This window comes from Panthera pardus, unplaced genomic scaffold (assembly GCF_024362965.1).
Source record: "Panthera pardus isolate Hobbes unplaced genomic scaffold, ASM2436296v1 HiC_scaffold_3, whole genome shotgun sequence".
Lineage (NCBI taxonomy): Eukaryota > Metazoa > Chordata > Mammalia > Carnivora > Felidae > Panthera > Panthera pardus.
Genome location: NW_026526876.1, coordinates 16,393,556 through 16,415,492, shown reverse-complemented (window position 1 = coordinate 16,415,492; position 21,937 = coordinate 16,393,556). Strand labels below are relative to the sequence as shown.

Sequence of the window (21,937 nt, the reverse complement as noted above, 5' to 3'; positions counted from 1 at the left end):
CTGGGCAGTCCAGCCCTGATGCCTCTTGTGTCTTGTGCCCTCTTGGAGGCAGCCCCTGCCTGTGCCGGCGGACGGCCTTGCTGGTGGCAGGGCTATGACGCCCGTGACCTTCCAGTGCGGTGAGAGAGGGGAGGCGGCGGAGTGGGGGGTGCAGGGGGGGGAAGGTGCAGGGACCTCACCACAGGTGGACCCTGATCTCTGTCTTTGCTGCTTTCGACCATCCTGCAGAGGCAGGGCGGGGAGGCCGGCTGGGACAATGGGACAATGGTTTGTGGCTTTTGTTCCTGCAGGGAGGGGCAAGGGAGCTGATGAAAAGGTTTGTGGCTCTGATGTCTGGAGGAGTTCTTTCAAGCCTGACATTCCAGACCCAGCTGGCCTCTGGCATTTCCCAGAAAAAGTGCGGAGGGAGGGGAAGGAAAACACTTCACCAACCCACCCACCCTGCTTTCTCACATTCCTTGTTCCCTCTGGGGCTTGGGCTGGGCCAGAGTCCTGGGGCAGAGGCCCATCCTTCCACCCACCGAAGGGTGGTGGGAGGGTAGGGGGTGGGGTGGGAGGGTAGGGGGTGGGGTGGGGGGGACTTTAGGAGGGCACAGAGGGTATGAAGCGTGTGGGGCGCCTGTTGGGGAAAAGGGAAGTTTCTTCCCACCGCTCCATGAGGAATCTACATCTGTTCCAAGTTCCGAGTTGGGGCTAGAGAATGGGACAGTTAGCTTCCAGCCAGCTGTCTCTCCTGACCCCAAATCAACAAACCCTGCTCTGTCCGGGGCTGGGATGGGAAGAGTCTCCATTCGCCCTGGAGCAGCCGCTGTGCCCGCGCCCGCGCTCAGGAACAGACACCAGGGCAGCGGGCAGTTCTGGGAAGAGGCCGTGGTGAACCATCTGGGCTGTAACACAAGTGAGGCCTGGCCCGGTGCCCAGAGCTAAAGTGGCAGTGCCCAGGAGAAGGAGAGCCTGGCGACAGGGGGTGGGGAGTGAGGCTGGCACCCAGGAGTTTCTGCCTGGGCTCAAGATGGCCTTGGAGAGCCAAGGGTTGGTGGAGAACCACCGGCTGGAATAGCTTGCCTACAGATGGCTGGCTCCTGGAGCGAGGCAGCTGGGAGCCCCTAACCCATTGGGTTCCTGGGTTTGGGACTGCTCACCACCTCACCTGGGTGTGCATGTAGCATCTGAACTGAGCCCCCCCCCCACACACACACACCCTGCATTAAGCTTCCCGCAGTGGTGAGATCTTCACGGCGACCCCTTGAGTCCCCTAACCAGGTGTGTGTCACCACTAGCAAGGTCCTTGGGTCCCCGCATTGTGAAGCACACGCTGGCATGCACTTTGTCAGGCACCAATTCGTGGGCAAGTTCAAAGGGGAAACGATACACCCTCCCTCTGGCTCCCAAGGTCTAGAACCAGCCATGGGGGCAGAGAAGAGTGTCGGAAGGAGTGGGAGGTGGGGGTCTCTATCAGGGACAGAGGTGAGGCTCTAAAGCATGATGTTGAGGTGGGTCTCCTAAGCCCCTCCCTCCCACTTCTCCCTTGGCTCTCATCTGGCCCCATGCTGTGTCATTCAGAGTTTCTTCACCAGGCTACAGGCACTGCCCCCTCCCCAGGATTTCATAAGCCCCCTGTATTTGTAAACAAAATGCCAGCGGCAGTCCAGATTTCTGGGGTAGATAAACCTACCTGGAGTCACTTCCTGCTCCTGCAAGACTTATTTCACAAAGTCGTTCATTCATTCATTCATTCATTCATTCATTCATAAGAGATCATTGTTGAGCGCGTTCTGCGCATCAGAGATTGAGCTGCGTGCCCAGAAGTTATCAGTTTGGGACCTCAGGAAATTTAGATTCTTTCCAGGAGGTCAAGATTCTCCCACAGTTGATGTCATGACTAGTTAATTTTGAATGCACCATGAGTCCTGTAAAGGAAGAGTCCTGGGGGGCTGAGTGAGCATATTATGGGGAGACTGAATCTATTGGGGGGAACAGCCGAGGGGGTTCCCTGAGGAAGTGACACACGCAGGCTGGTGGGAAGCTGAGGTCTGGAGGGGTCACCTGACCTCCCCACGTTTCCCAGCCTGTAGGTGCCCGGGGACCGGCACACCTCCAGTGCCAGGGTGTCTGGGATCCACGGCCCCCCCCCCCCCCCCCCCGCTGAGTTTACAGCTCACTCTGCCTCTCTCTCCCTCCCACCTACTAACGTAATGGCCTTGGCCTTCGATCCCTGCTTTCAGGCTCAACCTGAGGCAGCTACAAACTGGTAAGATGAGAATGTTGTTCCCCCTTCAACCCCTGAGAGGTGGGTCAGACACATTCTCTGATTTTTGGAACTCTGAGACTCAAAATGTGTTTCACAAACAGGCAATACAGTCCCAGGGTTCGACATTCAAACGTTACAAACAGACGAACTGTGGTCTTTCACCACCTTCTGCTCTTACCTTGTTCTCCCGTGGTGCTTGGGACATTGTTTCACAGACCGGAAGATGTGAGTGGAGTAGTGAACCATGGGCTGAGCATGACCCGTAGAGGCACTGGTTAGACTTCAGGGAATTAAAAACATATATATATGTATATATATATATATATATGTACATATATATATATATATATATATATGTTTGAGACGACATTTACAAATCTGGAAATTTCACATTCACATCTGACTTTGGGGCTTTCTTTGGAAAAAACGGGTCTTCTGGCGGCAGTGGGTCTCCACTTGGCAGGTCTCCACTGGCCCCTTAGATGGGAGATGGGCTCTCCAGCTCAGCATAGGCCCACCCCCAAGACTGGCCTCTCCTCTTCCCTCCCCTCCCCGCCAGGAGCCCCAGGCACTGAGGCAGCCACCCCACCTGGCTTCCGTCTTCCCACCTCCCCTTTCTAGGCTAAAGGGCAAGAAGGGTGACTTTCTTTGAGTCTCTTCCCTAAATTCCAAGAGACTGGAAATAAATCAAGCCTGGTCCTGGGAGTCCCACCTGCTCGGTGGATGTGGCCTCTTCTTAGGCAAGACTCATCCTGAGCTGGGGTTCTCGAGCGAGGCCCAGGGCACGCTTAGCCTCTTGCTTCAATTGACCGTGGGGGCCAGGTGGGGAGAAAAGCAGGGCCATGTCAGGATGGGCTTCTGCCAAGGAGCCCCCAGCAGCTCGCCTCGGCTCCCCAAGCAGGACCCAGAGAGCCAGGGATTCCCTGGGACAGAACTGGCCACGGGCCGCAGTGTTTCCCCACGCGCTGGACTGCTCCATCAGGAGGAGGCCGGCAGGTCCTTGCCGGGGTGGCGCTGGCTGCCTGCCACGCCACAAGAGGCTGAGATTCCCCTGAAACCGAGAGCTGCATTTATCTCTCACCAGCGACACGGAGAAACAAACCGGCGCGCTCTGCCCAGGAGGCATGTCCAGAAATTTGGGCCTGGGCTTCTTGTTGATGAAATGCCAGGTTATCCTGGGCCTCTCTGCGGCAGGGAGGCATGGATCACATTGAGGGACAGGCGGCGTTTTGTTTCGCAGATGACAAGAGTTTTCGACCCCGAAAAGTTTAAATGATAAGTACAAGAACCTTGACCGGCTCCCCGCGCTCCCCCACCCTGTAGGTTGCTGTTTTCAGCTTCAGTGCTTGGCAGATGAGGCCCCTGGTGCTAGAAAGACCTCATCTCAAACACTTTTAGGGCCCCGCAGGCCTGGCAGGGCTCCATGCCTGGTACCTCGGCTACGGCCGTGGGAAAAGACCTGTTCTGAAGCAGAATTGGCAGACCGTGGCACACAGGCTGGCAGACTGTTTTTGTAAATAAAGTTTTATTGGAAGTCCAGCTGCACGGGTTCGTATGGGTTGCGGCTGCTTTTGTACCCGGTTGGGTAGTTGCCCGTGAGGCCACCCGGCTCCAAGAGGGTAAAGGGCCCTCGAGGGAAACGTTGGCCGACCCCTGCTCTGGGGGAACAGAAGCCCGGAGGGCTGGAGTCAGGTCTCAGTTTGGAAGGAGAGGGCATGAAGGACTGGGTCATAGCTCAGCCTGTCTCTGTTGCCAGGTCCCACTGGGGGTGCTAGGAGCACATAAGGTCTTATGGGCTCACATGCTGGGGGGGTGGGGAAGGGGGAGATGGGCAAAATGGGTGAAGGGGAGAGGGAGATAGGGGCTTCTGGTTCTGGAATGCATGAGTCACGGGCGTGAAAGGTACAGCATAGGGAACATAGCCGCTGGTATTGTCACAGTGTTGTAGGGTGACAGACGGGTGTATTTGTACCTGTGGTGAGCAGGGCATAAGGTACAGAGAAGTCGAATCCTGATGTCGTGCCCCTGAGACTCAGGTAACATCCTGTGTCAACGGTACTCCGATATGCATGCACCCACGAAATAATAAACCAATAAATACGATTGGATCACAGCATGTAATAGGCAGAACGTAAAGGGGGCCAGGAAGTGTTTCCAGGGGGAGCACAGGGCTCCGGGGAGGGGGGGGGATGAGAGGAGCTGGGAGGACGTGCTCATGAGTGGACAGAACAACTAAGCAGAGATCCTGAGGTGGCAGCGTGGGGGTGGGGTGGGGGGAGGGAGGGTGTTGAGGGATTGAGAAGAGACGGGCCGGTGAGGCCGGGCACGACGGAATGAAAGAATGCAGTGGTCCCCAGCTGGCTTCATCCCCCCAGCACCTAAGCTCCATTCTCCTGGAACCAAGCGTGCCCTCCTCAGAAGCAGCTGATAGCCCCCGCCTACGGGACAAACCGGACAAACCGACAGGAGAGTTTCTCCTAGCCGGAGGGAGGTGGGCTGGACCACCTCTTCCTCCTTCTGGAATTTGCTAAGTGCCCTGTGGCTGAAAGAGACCCTTGCGCCCGAAGCAGTCTGGGGAGGAGGGGCCTTCCGCTTGCGTTGGCCTGATTTTCGGTTTGTGTGTGAATCACAGTGAGGCATGGGCCCTTGGCTCAGGATTTCCTGATGTTTCCTGCCCGGGACAGCAGCCTTGCTATCAGGGGCCGCAGCCCACCCCTCCCTGACGTCAACTCTCCTTCCAGTGAATGCGTTTCCTTTTCCGTTTGGGAAGACCTGATATCTGTCATCAGTCTCATCAGCTCTTGTCATTGTAACCCTGGCACCTCCTGTTCGGGAAGGAGCCGGTGCGACTGGCCAGAAAGCAGTGGGTGAAGGCAGGAGGGTGAGGGGGGCCTCAGCAGATGGGCTTTGGAGCCATCAGGGGTCTCAGAGGGCACATGCCTTCTGGCCCAGGGTCATCAAGGTGTGAGTGGAGAGCCCTGCAGCAGCCTAGCCCGCTGGCCCTCCAAGCAGCTTGGGGTACTCCCAGGCCTCTTCTCTGGGCCACCTGCGTCACTTGAGAGTGACTTATCTCCTTTACCTGTGCTCGCTAACCAGCCGACGTCTCTCCTGGTGGAAAGTGTTTGTCTTGTCATCGTGTAAATGCAACCATTAAAAAAAATTGCTCAATCCCTGAAAACCATTATTTAAAATTTTTGCAACTTCTAAATGTGCACGTCCTAGGGCAAAGTCATGGTTGCCTCATTCTGGTAGCAGCTCTGACAGTTTCAAACTAGCCATGAAGGACAGAGGCTCTAGGTGGGTGGCTTCAGAAGGCACTGGGTCATTGCCTGCTGTTTATACGTAAAAACTTACTGGTGTAACTTACCATGCTGTAATACGACCGTATTAACGACAATTTATTTTAGATGGGAAATTGCCAACGGGACAGTACTATGGTTGTCTGTCTCACTCAATACCTCACCCGGCAAAGCACCACCGCCACATGCAAAAAGAAGCTGCCAGCTCTCTTCTGGATGGGTAGAATGCTCCTGTGGTCACCATTGAACATCATGGTGCAGGCATTCAGCCACTTGACCCTACAACTACCCCTTGTCCTAGGCCCCGTGCAAAAGTGGAATCATGCAATGGATGGTCTCATCCTAGTTACTGGAAATTAGGAAATTTGATGATTCACCACTTCTAACTCGGAAGAGGTGAATCAGAGTCCACCTTGTATTTGTAAAGCTCTCTAAACGTAAAGGAAAGCTTGAAACAATCTGAAACGCTCGTTGGTCGTAAACAAGTTGGAAACTCTTGAATAGCCCCACGTAAACAATGTTAGCGGTTTTGTGTATTTACTTTCAGTGTGTCTGCACACGATGCTCTCTCCAATTTTTAATTTTCCCAACGAGATAAGCTCCATACTACTAAAATCTGGATTTTCCACTTGTGTCACTCAAGATTCTTCTAGGACGTAATTCTTTACGGCTGCGCGCGGTCCTCCCACGCAGCGATGTCCCATCCCATTATTTATTTCACCAACTCTCCCACTGTTGATTGCTTCCACATTTTTGGTATCATGAACAATGCTGAGACGAACATTCTTGCAGGGAACGCGTAACTGACTTCCGTGGGATACCTGGGTGGAAGCGGAGTTCGGAATGTTTTGCATCCCGTGTGTCCACAACACCCCCACCCCGGGACAAGGACGATGTGGCCACCTCCTACGGCTCTTCCGGTTCCCAAGTCCCAGTCCACGTGGGTCGGCCGAGGAACCCCACGTTTCGGGTCAGAGCCATCTCCCCTGCCCCTCAGGACATTGCCACATCTTCTTTTCGAAGATCGGCTAGAGAAGGTGCTCCCGGTTCCACGGACGCGGCCCTCGGCTCGCAGAGCCGCACGTTCCCCGGGCCTGCCCGCCGCACCTGCTCGGGAGCCCCGGCGTCGGGCACGGCCGGGACTCCGCGAGGCCAGGCGACTCGGGCGCGCGGGACGCTCCCGCGGCGTCTGCGCCTGCGCCCCGCGCGCCGCCTGCACACCTGCGCCCGCCCCGCCCCCGCCGCCACTTGTCCGCGAGCGCCGCTGTCAATAAAGTTCTTGCGCGCCGGAAGCGGAAGCGCCGAGTCTCCATGGCGGCGGCGGCAGCGGCGGCGGCGGGGCCGGTGCTCTGGAGGCGACTGCTGGGCCTGCTGCCCGGCCGCCCCGGGCTGGCCGCGCTCCTGGGGCGCCTGTCCGACCGCCTGGGCAGGAACCGGGACCGCCGGCGCAGGAGGTGAGAGGCGGCCGGGCCGGCCGTGGCGGGGTCGCGGCCGCAGCCCTGCCTCCCTCCGCGCCGGGAGTGCGCGCTCACGCGGGGGGGCCGAGCTCGGGCGCCCCGGGCCCCGGCGGCTGGCGTGGCGGGGTCCGGTGGCGAGAGACACCGCTTGGGTTCGGAGGGGGTCTTTTCCTTACGTGGTCCTGGCCGCGGGGTGGCTCGGCCGGAGTGAATCAGCTCAGCCGGGATTGTGTTCGTGCAGCGCTTCTCACATCCTGCCCGAGAGGGCGGTGAAGCAATCCTGAGTCAGTGACTCTAAGGCCAGGGAAGAGGAACCACTCGACCCCCCCCCCCCCCCCACACTTTTCAAAGGGCCCGTGTTCTGGAAAAGTACTGAAGTGACTTATGTAAATGGCGAGGGAGGCTTTGAAGCGGTTTGTTCAGGCAGTGGGCTTTCAGAGTCAACATTTGCCTAGAACATGCTGACCTAAGAGGCCTGCTGTTAGTGCTAATGTAAAAAGAAAAAAAAAAAAGATTTCTTGTGTGCAAATGGTTTTCTTATCAGAGACACTCAAGTCTTACCCTTGATCCTTTAAATTTTTTTTTTTAATGTTTATTTATTTTTGACAGAGAGAGAGAGAGAGAGAGAGAGAGAGACAGAGCATGAGCTGGGGAGGGGCAGAGAGAGAGGGAGACACAGGATCCGAAGCAGGCTCCAGGCTCCGAGCTGTCCACACAGAGCCCGACGTGGGGCTCAAACTCACGAACCACGAGATCATGACCTGAGCCGAAGTCAGTAGGCTCAACCCACTGAGCCACCCAGGCGCCCCCTTTGATCCTTTAAGAGAAAACAAAAAAAAAAAAAAAAAGAAAAAGATCTTAGACGTAAATGCCTTAGTAGGGTTTGCGTTGTCTTAGATTTTATCTGTGTTACTTGGGTGAGGATGAGACCTCCTGACTTTCCGTGCACAGATCTGTGGTCCAGTCATGCGTGCTGTTTCTAGGTATGGGAAGCAGCCTGCTTCATCCTGGGTTACGGTGGATGATTTTCAGTAAACGATCGAGTTTGATTCAGGGTAACTTTTAGGTGATAGCATCGGGGCTATATTGAGCCCTTAGAAGCTTGCTGATCAGAATGGCTTTAAGTTTCATATCAGCGAAACCGGCGGGGGCAGGGCAGAGGTGGCCTCAGCGTTTTCTGTACTTGGTGTTTGGCCAAGACCCGGCCATTGCAGTGGGTAGTGAAGTCAGATGACTTCCACATCTCGGCATCAAACCACTGGGAAATTTGGTTTAAAGATTCACGAAATGTGCTCTCCTCAAAGATGAGGTGTTCAGGCAGTTTTGTAATTTCCCTGTATATGTTTAAACTCTAGGAAGAACACTTCGTTGTTAATTGCTGTTTAGCATTGGAATTGACTATGAACAAATTCTTCTGAAAAAGACATTTCTCTTGAGTGATTTGTGTGTGTGTGTGTGTGTGTGGAGGGGGCGGAGAGGGTGGCAGTGGGGAGAGTCAGTAAACTGACTTCCCGAAGTCCTTTTGGTAAATGGAGGCAGTAGGTGTGGCACCGTATTTCTTTTTGATTAAGCGGAGAGAGGGAGTTGTATCTCTGGGTCAGCAGTTAAACCAGAAACTCACTTACACCAAAGACACACACGTGTCTGAAATTTGTGTTTTATAATCCTTAGGGGAAAAATGCTACCAGGACTGACTGCCGATAAGTGCTGCGACCAGCGTTGTGACAACACTGTAGCTTTCTGACCCTTTTTTTTTCCTTCTTGCCTTACTGCCTTACGGGTTTGCAGATTTTCCCGGACTCTTTGTGGCCTTGGTGTTGGGGTTTCTCTGGTCTTGTGTGGCCACTCATCCTCTATTGGCTGCTGACTTTCGTTTCTCCTCCAATCATACGGTTGTACCTCGCAACGCCTCATTCCCCGAATGATGTGGTTTCTTGTAACTCTGGTCGTTGATTCATTGATAATAGTTCTGTGTAGTCATGAGCTTAGACTTTTTCAGATTTTGGCTCTGCCAGTCTGACTCAACGGTCGGAGTGCCTGGTGAATCCTCGTGGCTAACACGCGGGGGGTGGGGTGGGGGGGAAAGGAGGGTTCTTTCCTTGCAGCGGTTTCCTTGTTAGTTACAGAGACAGCCATAGTGACAGAGAATGCTACTTGAAATTACTTCCAATTAGTGATCTAGAAATACCGTTTTTCTCTTGAGCAGGCGTCTGACTCATTATCGCTTTGGACTGTTGGGTTCATTCGTTTATTCAGCATGCGTGTGTAGGGCGCTGCTCTGCTGTGTGTAGATGCCTAGGAAGACAGGTAAAGACACAGCCCCACCTTCAAGATGCTCAGACCCATAACAGAAGAAATAGTAGAGTAAGGTAGAAGGTCACGGCTGCACCTAAGGGGCACACCGGGAGGTCACAGAAGGCTTCCTGGTGGCTGTGATCTCAGAGCTGCGTTTTGGAGCATAGGAGCAGGCTAGGGAGAGAAGGGGGAGCTGGTGGTGTTCAGGGAAGGATCCTGAATGATGTGGGCTGCTGATTGTAGCAGCAGAGGCGGAAGGCAGTTCTCAAGTCATTTCCAGGAGCTGACCGGGGGCGCTGAGTAGGGAAGGGAGGTGGAGAGAGGAGCTAGGAACAAACATCCTCTGGGCTGAGACCCAGGGAGGCAAGCTCTGAGATTTCTTGTAGCTTCCTTTCAGAGTGGTCTGGGCCTGAGGCGGTGGGGAGTGGGAGGTAGAATCCGCTCTGCTGGGGGAGGCGCAGGGGGAGTGCCTGGGGGGTGGGTCGTGTGTTTGACTTGGGTGACTGCGTGAATGGAGGCACGCTTCACCCAAACAGGGGGTAAGAAAGGGGACTGGGTGTGGGGGTGATGATAAGGTGACCTCGGGGCAGGCCCACTAGTATCCAGGCACGTCCAGGTGGAGGTGTTCTGACAGATCTGGAGCTCAGGAGGGGCAGCCGACACCAGATACTTTGGAGTCATCAGGCTGCACAGAATCGACTTGTTATTTGGAGTAGATGAACCTCAGTGGGAAATGTGTCAGGGGGGCGCTGGTTCCTAACCTTGAGCTTGCCTGCCATGCGAGGAAATATTTTCTTTGTGGCCTCCTTCTCTAAAAAAACACCACAAACAAATGATTTTCAGTTTGAGCTATATGTGCAGAAAGGGCTTTGTTTTTGAGACTCAAGTCCTGTTTTCTCTCTTCTAGGTGTGTGGGTAGGTGTGAGTATGAGGAGTGGTGAGGGGGCTCCGAACGTGAGTTAGAGGGAAACAGAGACCCAGAAGGCTGTTCGTTTGTTCTTTTTCTTTTCTTTCTCTCTCTCTTTCTTTCTTCCTTCCTTAATTCTTTTTTAACATTTATTTTTGAGAGAGAGACAGAGACAGAGCACCAAGCGAGGGAGGGGCAGAGAGAGAGAGAGGGAGACACAGAGTCCGAAGCAGGCTCCAGGCTCAGAGCTGTCAGCACAGAGCCCGACCCGGGGCTCGAACCCACGAACCGTGAGATCATGACCTGAGCTGAAGTTGCGTGCCCAACCGACTGAGCCGCCCAGGCGCCCCCAGAAGGCTGTCCTTTCAGTTAGATTGTCTTCAGTTGTAATGGCAGGTCAGCCCCCTCCGGTTCAGCTTGGTAGTGTCTTCTACTCTGAGGGACCACCAGATTTCCAGAAATCAGTTTTTCTTTAAACTCTGTAATGCTCCTTACTTGTTAGGGTTTAGTAGAGCCTGCTCTTGGTTTATTTACAGTAATAGAATGGGTGGGAGGGGGATACTTAGAGCGTAATTTCCCCCAAATAATTCAAACTTGATCCTGCAGGGCATTAGCGGACAGACTTTTAAATTGTAGCTTTGTTGAGTTCACGTTAACCGTGACTGTCCCCCAGCACGCTGCGGCTGGGGACGTGCATTAGGCTGGGTCAGTCAGCTATGTGCCCCTAGAGAGTTAGCAGGGAGCCTGGATTAAAGCGTTTGGATAGATCGTCCACTTGTGAACATGTGATCTGATTCACGTAAACGAGTTCTTTTCGAGGCTGCTGGGAAGTCAGGCCTGTCCCAGCCTTTGGATTAGTTGAACGTGTGATTGGTTCTCGACAGGCACTTGTGCTGTGTCTGGTGCTCTCACCGACCGACCACACCATCTTGTGGGTTCTGTGGGATTTCTGGCCCCTGGATGTGAGCGACTTCCTTTTGGGCAAGTCCAGAGGACGGTCCTCTAGCTGGTCAGCACGTAGCCAAGTGCTGGCAGCCGCAGCCTCTCACGCTGGACTTGTGGTGGGAGTGCAGAGGGCCGTTGGTCTTTTGTAACCTACGGGAATTCACACTCACTTCCCTTTCTCGGGCTCGGGTCTTGCGCTAGTCAGGAAGGGCCGCCTGCTGCCGGGGACGCAGGAAGTACGGTGCCTTCATGTAGTTTCTTGAGAGCTTTTCTCAGGAAGTGCTATGACTGTTGCTCTTTTCTCATTAGCTCACTTTTTGACGTTTCAGTGTGCATGACTGGGGGGAGGGTGGGTTTTTCTTAAAAAGTAGTTTCTGAAAACATTGCAGTCCACCGAGCTTGGTTTCTCTTAAAAACTTCATTTTTTCGTCATTTTGTACAGATTTGGATGGGATCCAAGCCACAGAGCTTGTACCACGAATCTTATCTTACAGTTCCAGAAGAGCCCACGGACCTTCGGAGCACGGCCGAGCCCACGGTGGGGGCCACTTAGTTAGTATCCCGAGTGCGGTACGGGACAGGGGGTAGGGCTCCTGTGCTGTCCGTGGAGGATTTGTGGTTAGTGTCTGAGGACAGTCCTGTAGCATCGCTGTTTTCTTTGTTCAGAGCCCGGGATGCCCCCTTTTGAGAAGACCCCTGAGAGGGCGGCCCGCTTGTTTGGTTCCCGCTGGGGCGGGTGACCTTCCGCAGCCCCTGGGAGGCAGACCCCTGTCCTCCGAGGCGGAGAGGCTGTGGAGGGGACATGGGAAGTGTAGACCGGGGTGTGATCCTCTGGTGTTTGCCTGCCTTCGGTGGCCTCTCGCCGCTGGCCACGGGGGAGCGGGGTTGGACCTCCAGGCACCCTGTTGCGCATCCAGACGGAGGAAAAATGCAAGGTGTGCCAGTGTTTTTCCCTGGAGCACCTGCAGCTCCAGGATGTTTGGTGAAATGACAACTCCTGTCTCCCCACGAGAAGGAGAAACACCTCCTCTTTCCCCTGAGGCCCCCGGGGTCAGGAGCGGTGTCCAGTTGTGTCTCGGTGGCTCTTCTGCCGTTTCCGAGCGGCTGACTGTCACGAACTCCAGTCCCCCCGCCTCCCCGTGCCTCGGCGGACGCTGGGCCGCTCTGTCCCACCTGGGATCACCCCTTGGGCCAGGTGGGCTTCCACTGTTTTCACTTAGTGGTGGCCGCCGGTCTGGGGGCTCAGGGAAAAGAGCCTCCTCGGTCAAGGCGGTTCAGATGTGGGTTCCTCTTAGAGATGGTGAGAAGAGACTTCGCTCCCCGCGCCACCCCCCCCCCCCCCCACGGCTCCCCTCCCTTCATACTTACTGTGTCCTCCTGGAGTCACCCTGAAGCCTTCCCCTCACCCCCCTCACCCAGGGGGAGGAAGGGCCCCACGTCAGGGGTCCTGAGCCCTAACACCCAGCCGACTCCCCAGTGCGGGACTCTGCACATTCTCTGCCCGAAGCCTTAAGCCTCGGGGCTGAACCTTTGCGGGCCTGCCATCCCGCGGTGGCCGGAGCCTGCCCTTCGGAGGGCGTGCTGCTTTGTTCCACTTTTAGAATCGTTGGGGGGGGGGGGGTGTGAGTGCGCTAGGTTTGTTGTTGCCTCTGGCACCCGCTTGCCCTAGCCCTGTTCTCCAAACTTCCATGGTATTCCGAGTAAAGGGGCTTGCCTTGGGAGGCCGGGTCGTCAGCAGAAGCTGTGATCGGGTCCCCAACCCCCTCTCCCCACTTCCTCTCTTCGTAACTGGAAACCGGGGCTAGGTGGTACCAGAGAGATGATTCAGGGGCGTCCGGGTCTCGATGTGGAAATTGTGTGTGTGTGTGTGACCGACATGGCTGTGCTTTTTTGGTAAAGCAACCACAGCTCCTCAGATCTCTCGGGGCTTCGGTTCCCGACCTGGGACGTGCGGTTTCTTAGTAAACCTCCCTGGGGTGCGGGGACTTGCCCGCACAGGTGGTCGCCCCTGGAGACTGGGGTTACTGTGCAGTGGGGTTGCTGCTGGCACTGGAAGGAACCTTTTCTGGGAAGATTCCCAGGAGTTAGGCTGTGGAAAGCGGGAACCAGCCCCGCCATGGGCTTCTGGCTGAGGTGAAGGAACAGCGTGGCCCCCAAGCGGACTCTGGCTTGGCTGTGCCTGCCCTGGCCGGGGCCCTTCGTTTCGAGTTAGATCGTCACCTGGCCACACGTGGTCTCCCCACGCCCGTGCCGGTGCCGTGGGGCCCTTTGTAGAAGGCTTTGCTCCTTTCCAAAGTGCCTTCCACTTTGGGTGTGCGAAATTGCCACTTGAGGGCGGGGTCTCCCCCCCCCCCCCCCCCCCCCCGGGCCCCTGCCACCTCTCAGCTCCTTCTCCTCTCTAGCAAAAATAAACCTGTCAGTACACAGATTAAACAGGAAGCCAACATAAAAAAGCCCTCAACAGATCTTGGACGGAGGCCCTGGTGGAACATTCCCGGGGAAAGCTGCCTGGCAGGGACGAGACCTGCCCAGGGCAGCCCGGGGCCCTGAGCCTGGCCCGCCCGAGCCTGCCCTGGGCCTCTCCCGGGCAGGACGGGGCCGACGCTGGACCCCTTGGCGTGTGTGTCATGGGGACTGGCCTCCGAGACCAGTTTTCCCGCTCACGGTGGCTTTTGCCAGTTCCCACTCCTTAGGTTTGCTCGCCCCTCCCCTCTCCCGGGGCAGCCCTCAGGGAGCCCGTCTGAAGGCAGGTGTTGTAAGGCCTCCGGGGCTCAGGCGCCGAGAGCTCCCCTTTCCGGTCACTCGAAGCCCACGTGCTGTATGTTTTGACCTTTAATTAATGGCAGCGCCTGTGTCTTGTGTCGTTCTTGGAGGATCTCAGGCGCGTCAGCTTGTGAGGCCGCTGGGCTCGTGGCAGTCCGGGGCCGGGCAGCTCTTCCCCTGCGCCTCTCACGGGCCAGGGGGCTGCTCGCGTGATGACCGGGATGGAGGCCCCGGGCCCGCGCTGGCCCCCTCCTGGGTTGCCGTGTGCCGAGGACGTGTTTCCGCATCTCCCTTTGGGGAAGCTGATTGCAGTCTCTGGGCCCAGATGGGGGGTGTGGCCCGGGGTGTTGGCTGGCGCCCTGGTCCTTTCTTTGGTCTGAGAGATGACAGGTGCCGTGAGACTGGGGGTACGTCGGTCTGGTGCTGCTGCTGTGGGGTTTTCCGCCTCGGATGGACCATGTTTACTGAATGACTGGTAGACTTTAGGCCCCCTTCGGGCCTTCGGATGGATTGGCCCGCAGACTTTCCCAGCATCTCGTGGTCTTCCATTGGACTGGAGCGTCTTTCCCTCTCCTTCTGGAAGCTGTCTTTGAGCACTGCAGGAACAAGGCCTACGGTTTGGGAAATCGAGGCAGCAGCTGCTAGTCTACGTGTCTAGGCCTTTTGCTTGCCAGCTGCCGCTCATCACCTGAGAACCTTAGCGAGCCGGTGGCCCCGAGTGTCGTCACCGCCCCCCCCCCCCACCCCCCCCCCACTGCATCGCAGACAGCGGGAAAGGCTAGCTGCTCTCCTCCCTCTGCACCGTGGGGCCCCAGGCCAGTCCCCAACTTGCCTGGATCCGGGGAACCGCTACCTTGCACCCGCTGACTAAAGCGTTCTTGGCAATGAGTCGGCCGGGACAGACCGACGGGCTTTCTGGGAAGCACAGCTGTGGGCCATCTGGCGCCTGTGTAGGGACGTTCGCAGGCCCTGGGAAGATTCAGCGCTCTAGCATGAGGCGAGTGAATGAAATCATCTTCCTGGAATCCGTGGCTCCTCAGGCCTTGGGGTGTTGCAGCGTCCCTTCCCCGGAGCCCCTCGCGGAGCTGCGGGTAGAAGGTCACGCACGGCACAGGGATTTCCTGCTGCTGCTCGCTGGGATTCAGAGTCGGCCCGGGCTCGCGTGGGGCCCCGGGTGTATCGCCCCTCCCTCCCTGTCCCCACGGAGGTGCCAGCCGGGGCGGGCGGCAGACCTGCGGATCCGCGGGCGCGAGGGCAGGACCTCGGTTGCCACCGTCTCTGCCTCAGCGGAGTAGAGCCGGTCTGGGGCGCAGCTTTATGTGGCGTGAGCCCCGGGGACGGTGTGTCCCAGGGCCGAGGGGGGGCGATTGTCGCCACGGCCGAGGTGGCCCCCCTCCTCCAGGCTCTTCCTGCTCCAGCTCTTCTCTCCACAGCTGAGTATTAAAGAGAAGACTTTGTTTTTCTAGGTCCTGCCCTAAATAAAAGCCTTGTTTGCCTCTGCAGCCACACAGCTGGCGGCCTGGGTTGCGGTGATCACCCTCATCCCGGGCCTGCCTTCGTTCCAGGTGGCCTTCAGTGGCTCTGTGCAGGCGGGTCTGTCGGGGCGCCTCCGTGTCGAGCGCGCGCGGTGGCTTCCGTGAGTTTACTCGTGGCCGCTCTCGATTTGGAGTTGTTTGGACCCAGCTGCCAGTTTGGGGTTTCTCTCTAGGCCTTGGCACTTCTTAAGTTGCTCGGCTCAGACGGGCTGAAGGAAAAGCCCTCGGGCTTACCTGAACTAGGCTAGAAAATCCGAAATCGGTTAAAACACAAAAACCCTCCATTTCCACCTGTCCCCCGGTAGCTGGGACAGACTTCTAAGGGAGTGTTTGAGAAGTATGACCCTTTGCATGTCTCTTTAACCAGGTCACCATGGCTGCTGTTGGCTCCTTTGCTGTCCCCAACGGTCCCCCAGGTCACCTCCCCTCCTTGCTGCCTGTGTCCAGAGGGTGTGCACAGGTTCCAGTGGATCCGGAACCTGGTCCCGGAGTTTGGGGTCTGCAGCTCGCACGTCAGGGTGCTTTCCTCCCCGGCGGAATTTTTTGAGCTCATGAAGGTAAGTTGTGTCCGCAGGAGAGAAGGAGGGACGTCTGAGCTAGAGGCTTGGGGACTTGGGGGTGGGAGGGTGTCCTGAGCAGAAGTGTCTTCTGTTCTGGAAGTTTCTTTCTTTCTTTTCTTTTTTTTTTTTTTTTTTTTTTAAGTTTTTTTATTTTGAGAGAGAGAGCGGGGGAGGAGCAGAGAGAGAGAGACTCCCAAGCAGGCTCCGCACTGTTAACACAGAGCCTGACGCGGTGCCCTGACTCACAAACCACAGGATCATGACCTGAGCCGAAATCAAGGGCCGGACACTTCACTCTCTGAGTCCCCCCCCACCGCCCCGGGCGCCCCGCGCTGTGGCAGTTTCTGATGGCTACTCTGCTTGTTGCTGTGGGTTCTTCTCCCTGTTAGGTTTTCAGCCTCACAGATGGTTGAATGGCACTGTCCTCGGACGCTCGCATGCCTCGTGTGGCTCGCATCTCAGGTAGAGCAGCTCAGAGCGTGTGGGCACGTGAGGGGCGGGTCCTGGATTTTGAGTCTTACGGACAGACTGACTGCTTTGGTTCCATCAGAAGGGAGGTTCGTGAGGGGGTGTGGGCGTCCTTGCCGACGGGGTCTGAGACGAAAGGAACCTTACTCTAGTTATGGCACGAAGGCCCCTGCAAACGTCTTCAGGACACAGAACGTCCTAGAAACGAAGACCCGGCCGAGCCACGGATGACACTCGATGTGTAGGAAGTGGCTGGAATTCTCTTGTTCGGCGAGGAGGTGTTTAGAGACCACTGGGAGATTTGGACATCCGGTTTTAGGCCTTATGAGTCCTGTTCTTTCCTGTGACTTTGTCTACAGTTTGTGCCTTTTCTGTACTGGGGGAGGGGCTAACCTTTGCAGGGCAGGGGGGCGGGCAGGCTCGGCTTGAGCCTTCAGTGCCCAGGTCTTCCGGTCTCATCCAGGTCCTCCAGGTTCAGCTGCGAATTGGAATAATTCACTTGAAGCTGATTAATTTTTTAAAAAAAAATTTTTTTTTTTAAACGTTTATTTATTTTTGAGACAGAGAGAGACAGAGCATGAACGGGGGAGGGTCAGAGAGAGAGGGAGACGCAGAATCTGAAACAGGCTCCAGGCTCTGAGCAGTCAGCACAGAGCCCGACGCGGGGCTCGAACTCACGGACCGCGAGATCGTGACCCGAGCCGAAGTCGGACGCTTAACCGACTGAGCCACCCGGGCGCCCCTGAAGCCGATTAATTTTTATTAACATGAACTCTCTGGGTTCAAATTAGCAATGATGTTAGAGTTAAGGTCTGACGAGGTCAGACAGGCAGAAAGGGGGGAGGTCGTAGGAAATGTATGTAGAGATTAACTTTCCTACGGAACGATCTGCAGTTGACCCGAATACTCGCCCCTTCTCCTTTGGCCCTGCTGTGCTGCGGAGCGCCGCTTAGCTTAGTCTCTGACTGGCTCGTTCCAGAATGCATTCTGCGTGCGTGCGTGTTTCCCTGTCTGTGTACAGGCTCTCCCCGCCTCTCCCCTGCACTGCTCCTCTGTCCCGGGCGTCCTTTTTGGCTAGAACTGATGTCAGGCCGTTTGCCTTTTGCTCCTACTTGGTTCTGTGTTTGGCTTGAAGAAACCGGTTTTGCAGAGGCAGGTTTTCGTGTTCTAGTCTCCTCTGGGTGAATGACTGGCTGCGTCTCCGTGTGGCGATCCCCAGGCTGCGCACCTGCCCGGGCAGGGCCGCGGAGGACAGGAAGGGCCCCGGGGCTTGGCCCGGCAGGCCGGGAGGAGGCCCTTCTGTCCTGCCTTCTGGGTGGAGTCGAGGGCAGTTCTCCCCGCACGGGTGGTGCAGAGTGGGATGTATCTCTTCCCAGGGCCCACAGAGTGGCCTTGTTCCCTGACTGGGGAGTGCAGCCTGCCGTCTGCCTGGCCCCGAGCCCTCGTTACAGCCGAGGCTGCTCCCACGGGCCTGGCGGCGGCACCCGCAGGCGGTCTGCTGCCTGAGCCGGGGTGCCTGTACCCGAGTTGTTGGTCTGCGTCCCCGCGGTCCCCGCGGGAGCGCTTCATAAATAACAAAACAGAGACAGAGGGGGTGGCGAGCTGGGAAAATTCTCCGTGCTTTCCTTGTCTGCAGGCCTCTTGCCGGTGTGTTCGCCTGCTCCTGGAGTCAGGGCGGCCCTCCTGTGCGGGCTGGGGGGCTGGGGGGGCCGCGTCCCTCTTTGGTGGGGAAGCAGGCACGTGCCCTGCCTCCTGCTTCTCTCTTCCCGCCTGCCGCCTCCCCAGAGGCCTGGCCCTCCCGTCGCCTTCGAGAGCCTGACGGAGCCTGACTGTTGGAATGCCGCCGACCTTTCTGCCCTCGCCACCCCTCTCTGGGGCAGGGTGCTTTGAACTCCAGAGGGGGTCAGGTCATTGTTCCCCGGGCTGGAGCAGGTCTAGGGAGAGGACTGAGGTCACAGTCATCTTTGAATGCCGGTCTGGTCTGTCTTCGTCCCTAGGGAGCTGTCCGCACCGCAGAGGAAATTCATACCTGCTCGTTATAAAAGTCAACCATGCAGGTGCAGAGGGGGCATGCAGGTTGGCACCCACGCTGCCCTCCTGCTCGGCCCGCAGGGACCGCTCTCGGTGGTCGTGAAGCCCCTGTGTCAGCATGGTGTGCGGGGGGGGGGGGGCAGTAGGTGGGGGAGCAAGTTGCTTTCATCTCAGCGGTATGTTGCGGGCGCCCTGTCAGGTCACGGCACAGACCTCCCTCGTTCTTTCGATGGCTGCGTCGTGGCTCGTGCAGTTGGGCCGTGTGTTACTTTCGGGGGGAGTATTTTATTTTATTTTATTTTATTTTTTATAAATTTTTTTTTTCAACGTTTTTTATTTATTTTTGGACAGAGAGAGACAGGGCATGAACGGGGGAGGGGCAGAGAGAGAGGGAGACACAGAATCAGAAACAGGCTCCAGGCTCTGAGCCATCAGCCCAGAGCCTGACGCGGGGCTCGAACTCACGGACCGCGAGATGGTGACCTGGCTGAAGTCGGACGCTTAACCGACTGCGCCACCCAGGTGCCCCTCGGGGGGAGTATTTTAAATTAGGGTCGTGGGGCCTTACTTGGTAGCTCACTGTAAGGCGTGAGCGAGTTCAGCCTGGAGGCTTGTACGTTTTCTCAGTGGGCTGTTGGGAATGATCGGCAACTGTTTTTCCTCTTTCAGGGCCAGATAAAAGTGGCGAAGAGACGGGTCGTGATGGCGTCTCTCTACCTGGGGACGGGTCCTCTGGAACAGGAACTGGTAAGGTTTGAGGTCGGGTGGTCCCCACGGCAGCAGATTCGCTCTGACACCCCTCCTCCCCCACCGGCCACACGGCCCTGGGAAGTTGGGGTCAAGCCTCCCCGCCAGCTGCCGGTTGTCTGGTGTGTTAGGAGGGCCAGTGAGGGGTGCTGGGAGGGCTCCTCCTTGCTCACGTGTCCTCCTCACCCTGCACAGGGCTTCCTGGGCTGCTCGTGTCTGCCAGTCCAGGGCTCAGCAGGCCACATCTGGCCCGCCGCCTGTTTTTGTATGGCCTGTGGGTTAAGAATGGTTTTTGTGTTTTCGAATGATTGGAGGAAAAATGAAAAGGAGGAGGCTATCTGTGACACAGGAAAAATGTGTGAAATTCAGATTCCCGTGTCCATAAACAAAGCTTTGTTGGAACACGGCCATGCTCGCTCACAAACGTGTTGTCTGTGGCTGTTCTCTTGCCAGGACTGCAGAGCTGGGTGGTTGTGACAGGGACCATCCGGCCCACCAGACCCAGAGTATTTACTCCCTGGCCCTTTACAGAAAAGATTTTCTGACCCCGTCCTAGACAAATGAGTGGAGTGCAGGTCGGGGTGGGGTCAGGCGCCTGGGCTGTGGTCAGCCTCGTTCCACCCGGACCTGCCGTCGCCACGGTGAGGTGGGCCAGATGGGAAGGAGCGGAACCACTGGTTCACGCGGCGCGGGGTGTGGTGCGCGGGCACGGCGTGTGGGCTGACTTCACGTGAGCGCGCGTGAGTGGGTTCTGTTATCCTCATTTCAGGACGCCTTGCGCTCTGACGCGGTGAGACGGGCCTGGTGCCCACAGCGTTTTCTTGTTCATCGCTGTCCAGAGACGCACAGCTAGGGCTGGGGAAGAATGCCGGGGATGGGGGGCAGAGGACGAGGGACGCCGGGTCAGAAGCACTCTGTCCTCTCCCGCTCTGAGAGGGAGGCCTCCCTCTGCCTTCAGGACATGCTTTTAGCAGCAGGCTTGGGGAGCCTGTTTGTTCTTCTGGGAGAAGACTGTCACGTTCCAGCTCATGGAGAGTGGCCAGCGGGCAGGTTGTGTTGGATTCATCGGCTCGGCAAATATTTACCAAGTGCTCTCCGCGTGTAGGCACTGTTTGCTGTGTGGCGGTGGGGATTGTCCGTTGAAATGTGCGAGCACTGGTGTCTTTCTTAGCCTTTCCAAGAGTGGCAAGGTCCAGACTGCTTGGGCAACGCGTCTCTGACCCACAGACCCTCTCTTTCTTAAGGCCCGGCTGGAGAAGGGTGCCAGGTGGCGTCGCCTGGTTACTATTACTGGTCTCTGTGGTACGGACTCTTGAGCACTCGGGGCACGTGTGCGTGTGCGTGTGCGTGTGTGTGTGTGTGTGTGTGTGTGTGTTCCGAGAGGACTGGGCGCAGCGGGGAGGGGGCGCGCGTTACCTGGAAAGTAGATCCTTTTTTTAATACATAATCATCTTTTTGGATCTCATACTTTTGTTCTTTTGGGTTCTCTCCTCGGTAGGTAGATTGCCTGGAAAGCACTCTAGAAAAGTCACTCCAAGCAAAGTTTCCTTCAGACCTCAAGGTGTCCATTCTCTTGGACTTTACACGGGGCTCAAGAGGTAGGTCTGACACATTCCCTGCCCGAGTTTGCCTCTTTTGGAGCCTGTTTCACGAGTTATGCTCTCGTCTCCCCCGTCCCGGGCAGAGGCAAGGCTGTTTGAAGACAGCCCAGAGTATCAGCATTCCTTCCGTAGCAAGTGACTGGAAGCCCAAGGAAAAACAACTTAGGCAAAAAAGAGACTGTTTTTGACTCCCGTGACTGACCTGCTCTGGGCAGGTTGATTTGGGGGGTTGGGTGTTCACCAGGACCCATCTGCTGGCCCTCCTTCCTTTGGGCTGGCTTTATTCTCAGGCTCCACGCGGTGGCCCTTGGCGGCCCCAGGCCCATCTGGCCGTGACATCTTGTCCTTGTCTCGCGCTGACCGGCCCCGCCTGGGCCCGGGTGCCCTCCCGTGGAGCTGGGGTGAGGGTTCAGGGTGGGTGGAGCCCTCTTTACGCCGAGTAGATATGCCGAGAGTGGAGCGGGTGGTACCCCTGGGAGGGACTTGGGTACAGTTCCCGGGGCGGGGGTGGGGTGGGGTGAATGGGTGCTGGGTGCCCAAATGGCAGGTCTGCTGCACCGACCGCTCCAGTCTTGGTCTGAGACGTGGTGGTGTCCAGAGCTGAATTCGGTCTGAGCCCCTCGGGCTCGCGATGGCACCAGGGGTTCTGGCCGATTGTGACGGGCGGTAGGTGGTTCCCCCCGGCAGGCGGGGTGTTTTTCCTGGTGTGAATCCCCGTCCTCGTCCTTACCGCTTGCCCACGTGTTTAGGTAGGAAGAACTCACGTACGATGCTGCTCCCGCTGCTGCAGAGATTTCCAGAGCAGGTTCGCGTCTCCCTCTTCCACACGCCTAACCTCCGTGGGCTTCTCCGGCTCCTGATCCCCGAGCGCTTCAATGAGACTATCGGCCTGCAGCACATTAAGGTGTACCTCTTTGACAACAACGTCATCTTGAGTGGGTTAGTTTGCTGCCTTCCGTCCGGGACCTCCCCTTGATATCGTCCAGGGCAGAGGTTTGCAGAACACAGAGAAGGGAAGACCCATCTTCGTAAGCCTCCGAGAACGTGGTCGTACGTTTCTGGTCTAGTCGTCACACCG

The 21,937-nt window shown here is 56.9% G+C and overlaps 1 protein-coding gene and 1 long non-coding RNA gene across 3 annotated transcripts in view; one reads left to right on the top strand and one right to left on the bottom strand.

Annotated features, from left to right (window-relative positions):
- Positions 1 to 5,633: 5,633 nt before the first annotated feature.
- Positions 5,634 to 7,268, bottom strand: LOC109276852 (uncharacterized). Its single transcript, XR_002084872.2, has 2 exons — positions 7,184 to 7,268; positions 5,634 to 6,371 (listed from the first exon to the last, which is right to left on the bottom strand). It is a non-coding gene; the product is annotated as an uncharacterized LOC109276852 (long non-coding RNA).
- The window catches only part of PGS1 (phosphatidylglycerophosphate synthase 1), a 35,423-nt gene continuing 20,320 nt past the window's right edge, over positions 6,835 to 21,937 (top strand). For both annotated transcript variants that reach the window (XM_053893208.1, XM_053893209.1), the window contains exons 1-5: positions 6,835 to 7,004; positions 15,820 to 16,009; positions 19,181 to 19,258; positions 20,757 to 20,860; positions 21,613 to 21,798. In XM_053893208.1, the coding sequence (XP_053749183.1) occupies positions 6,862 to 7,004; positions 15,820 to 16,009; positions 19,181 to 19,258; positions 20,757 to 20,860; positions 21,613 to 21,798 (701 nt within the window). In that variant the 5' untranslated portion in view covers positions 6,835 to 6,861. The remainder of the gene's footprint in view (positions 7,005 to 15,819; positions 16,010 to 19,180; positions 19,259 to 20,756; positions 20,861 to 21,612; positions 21,799 to 21,937) is intronic.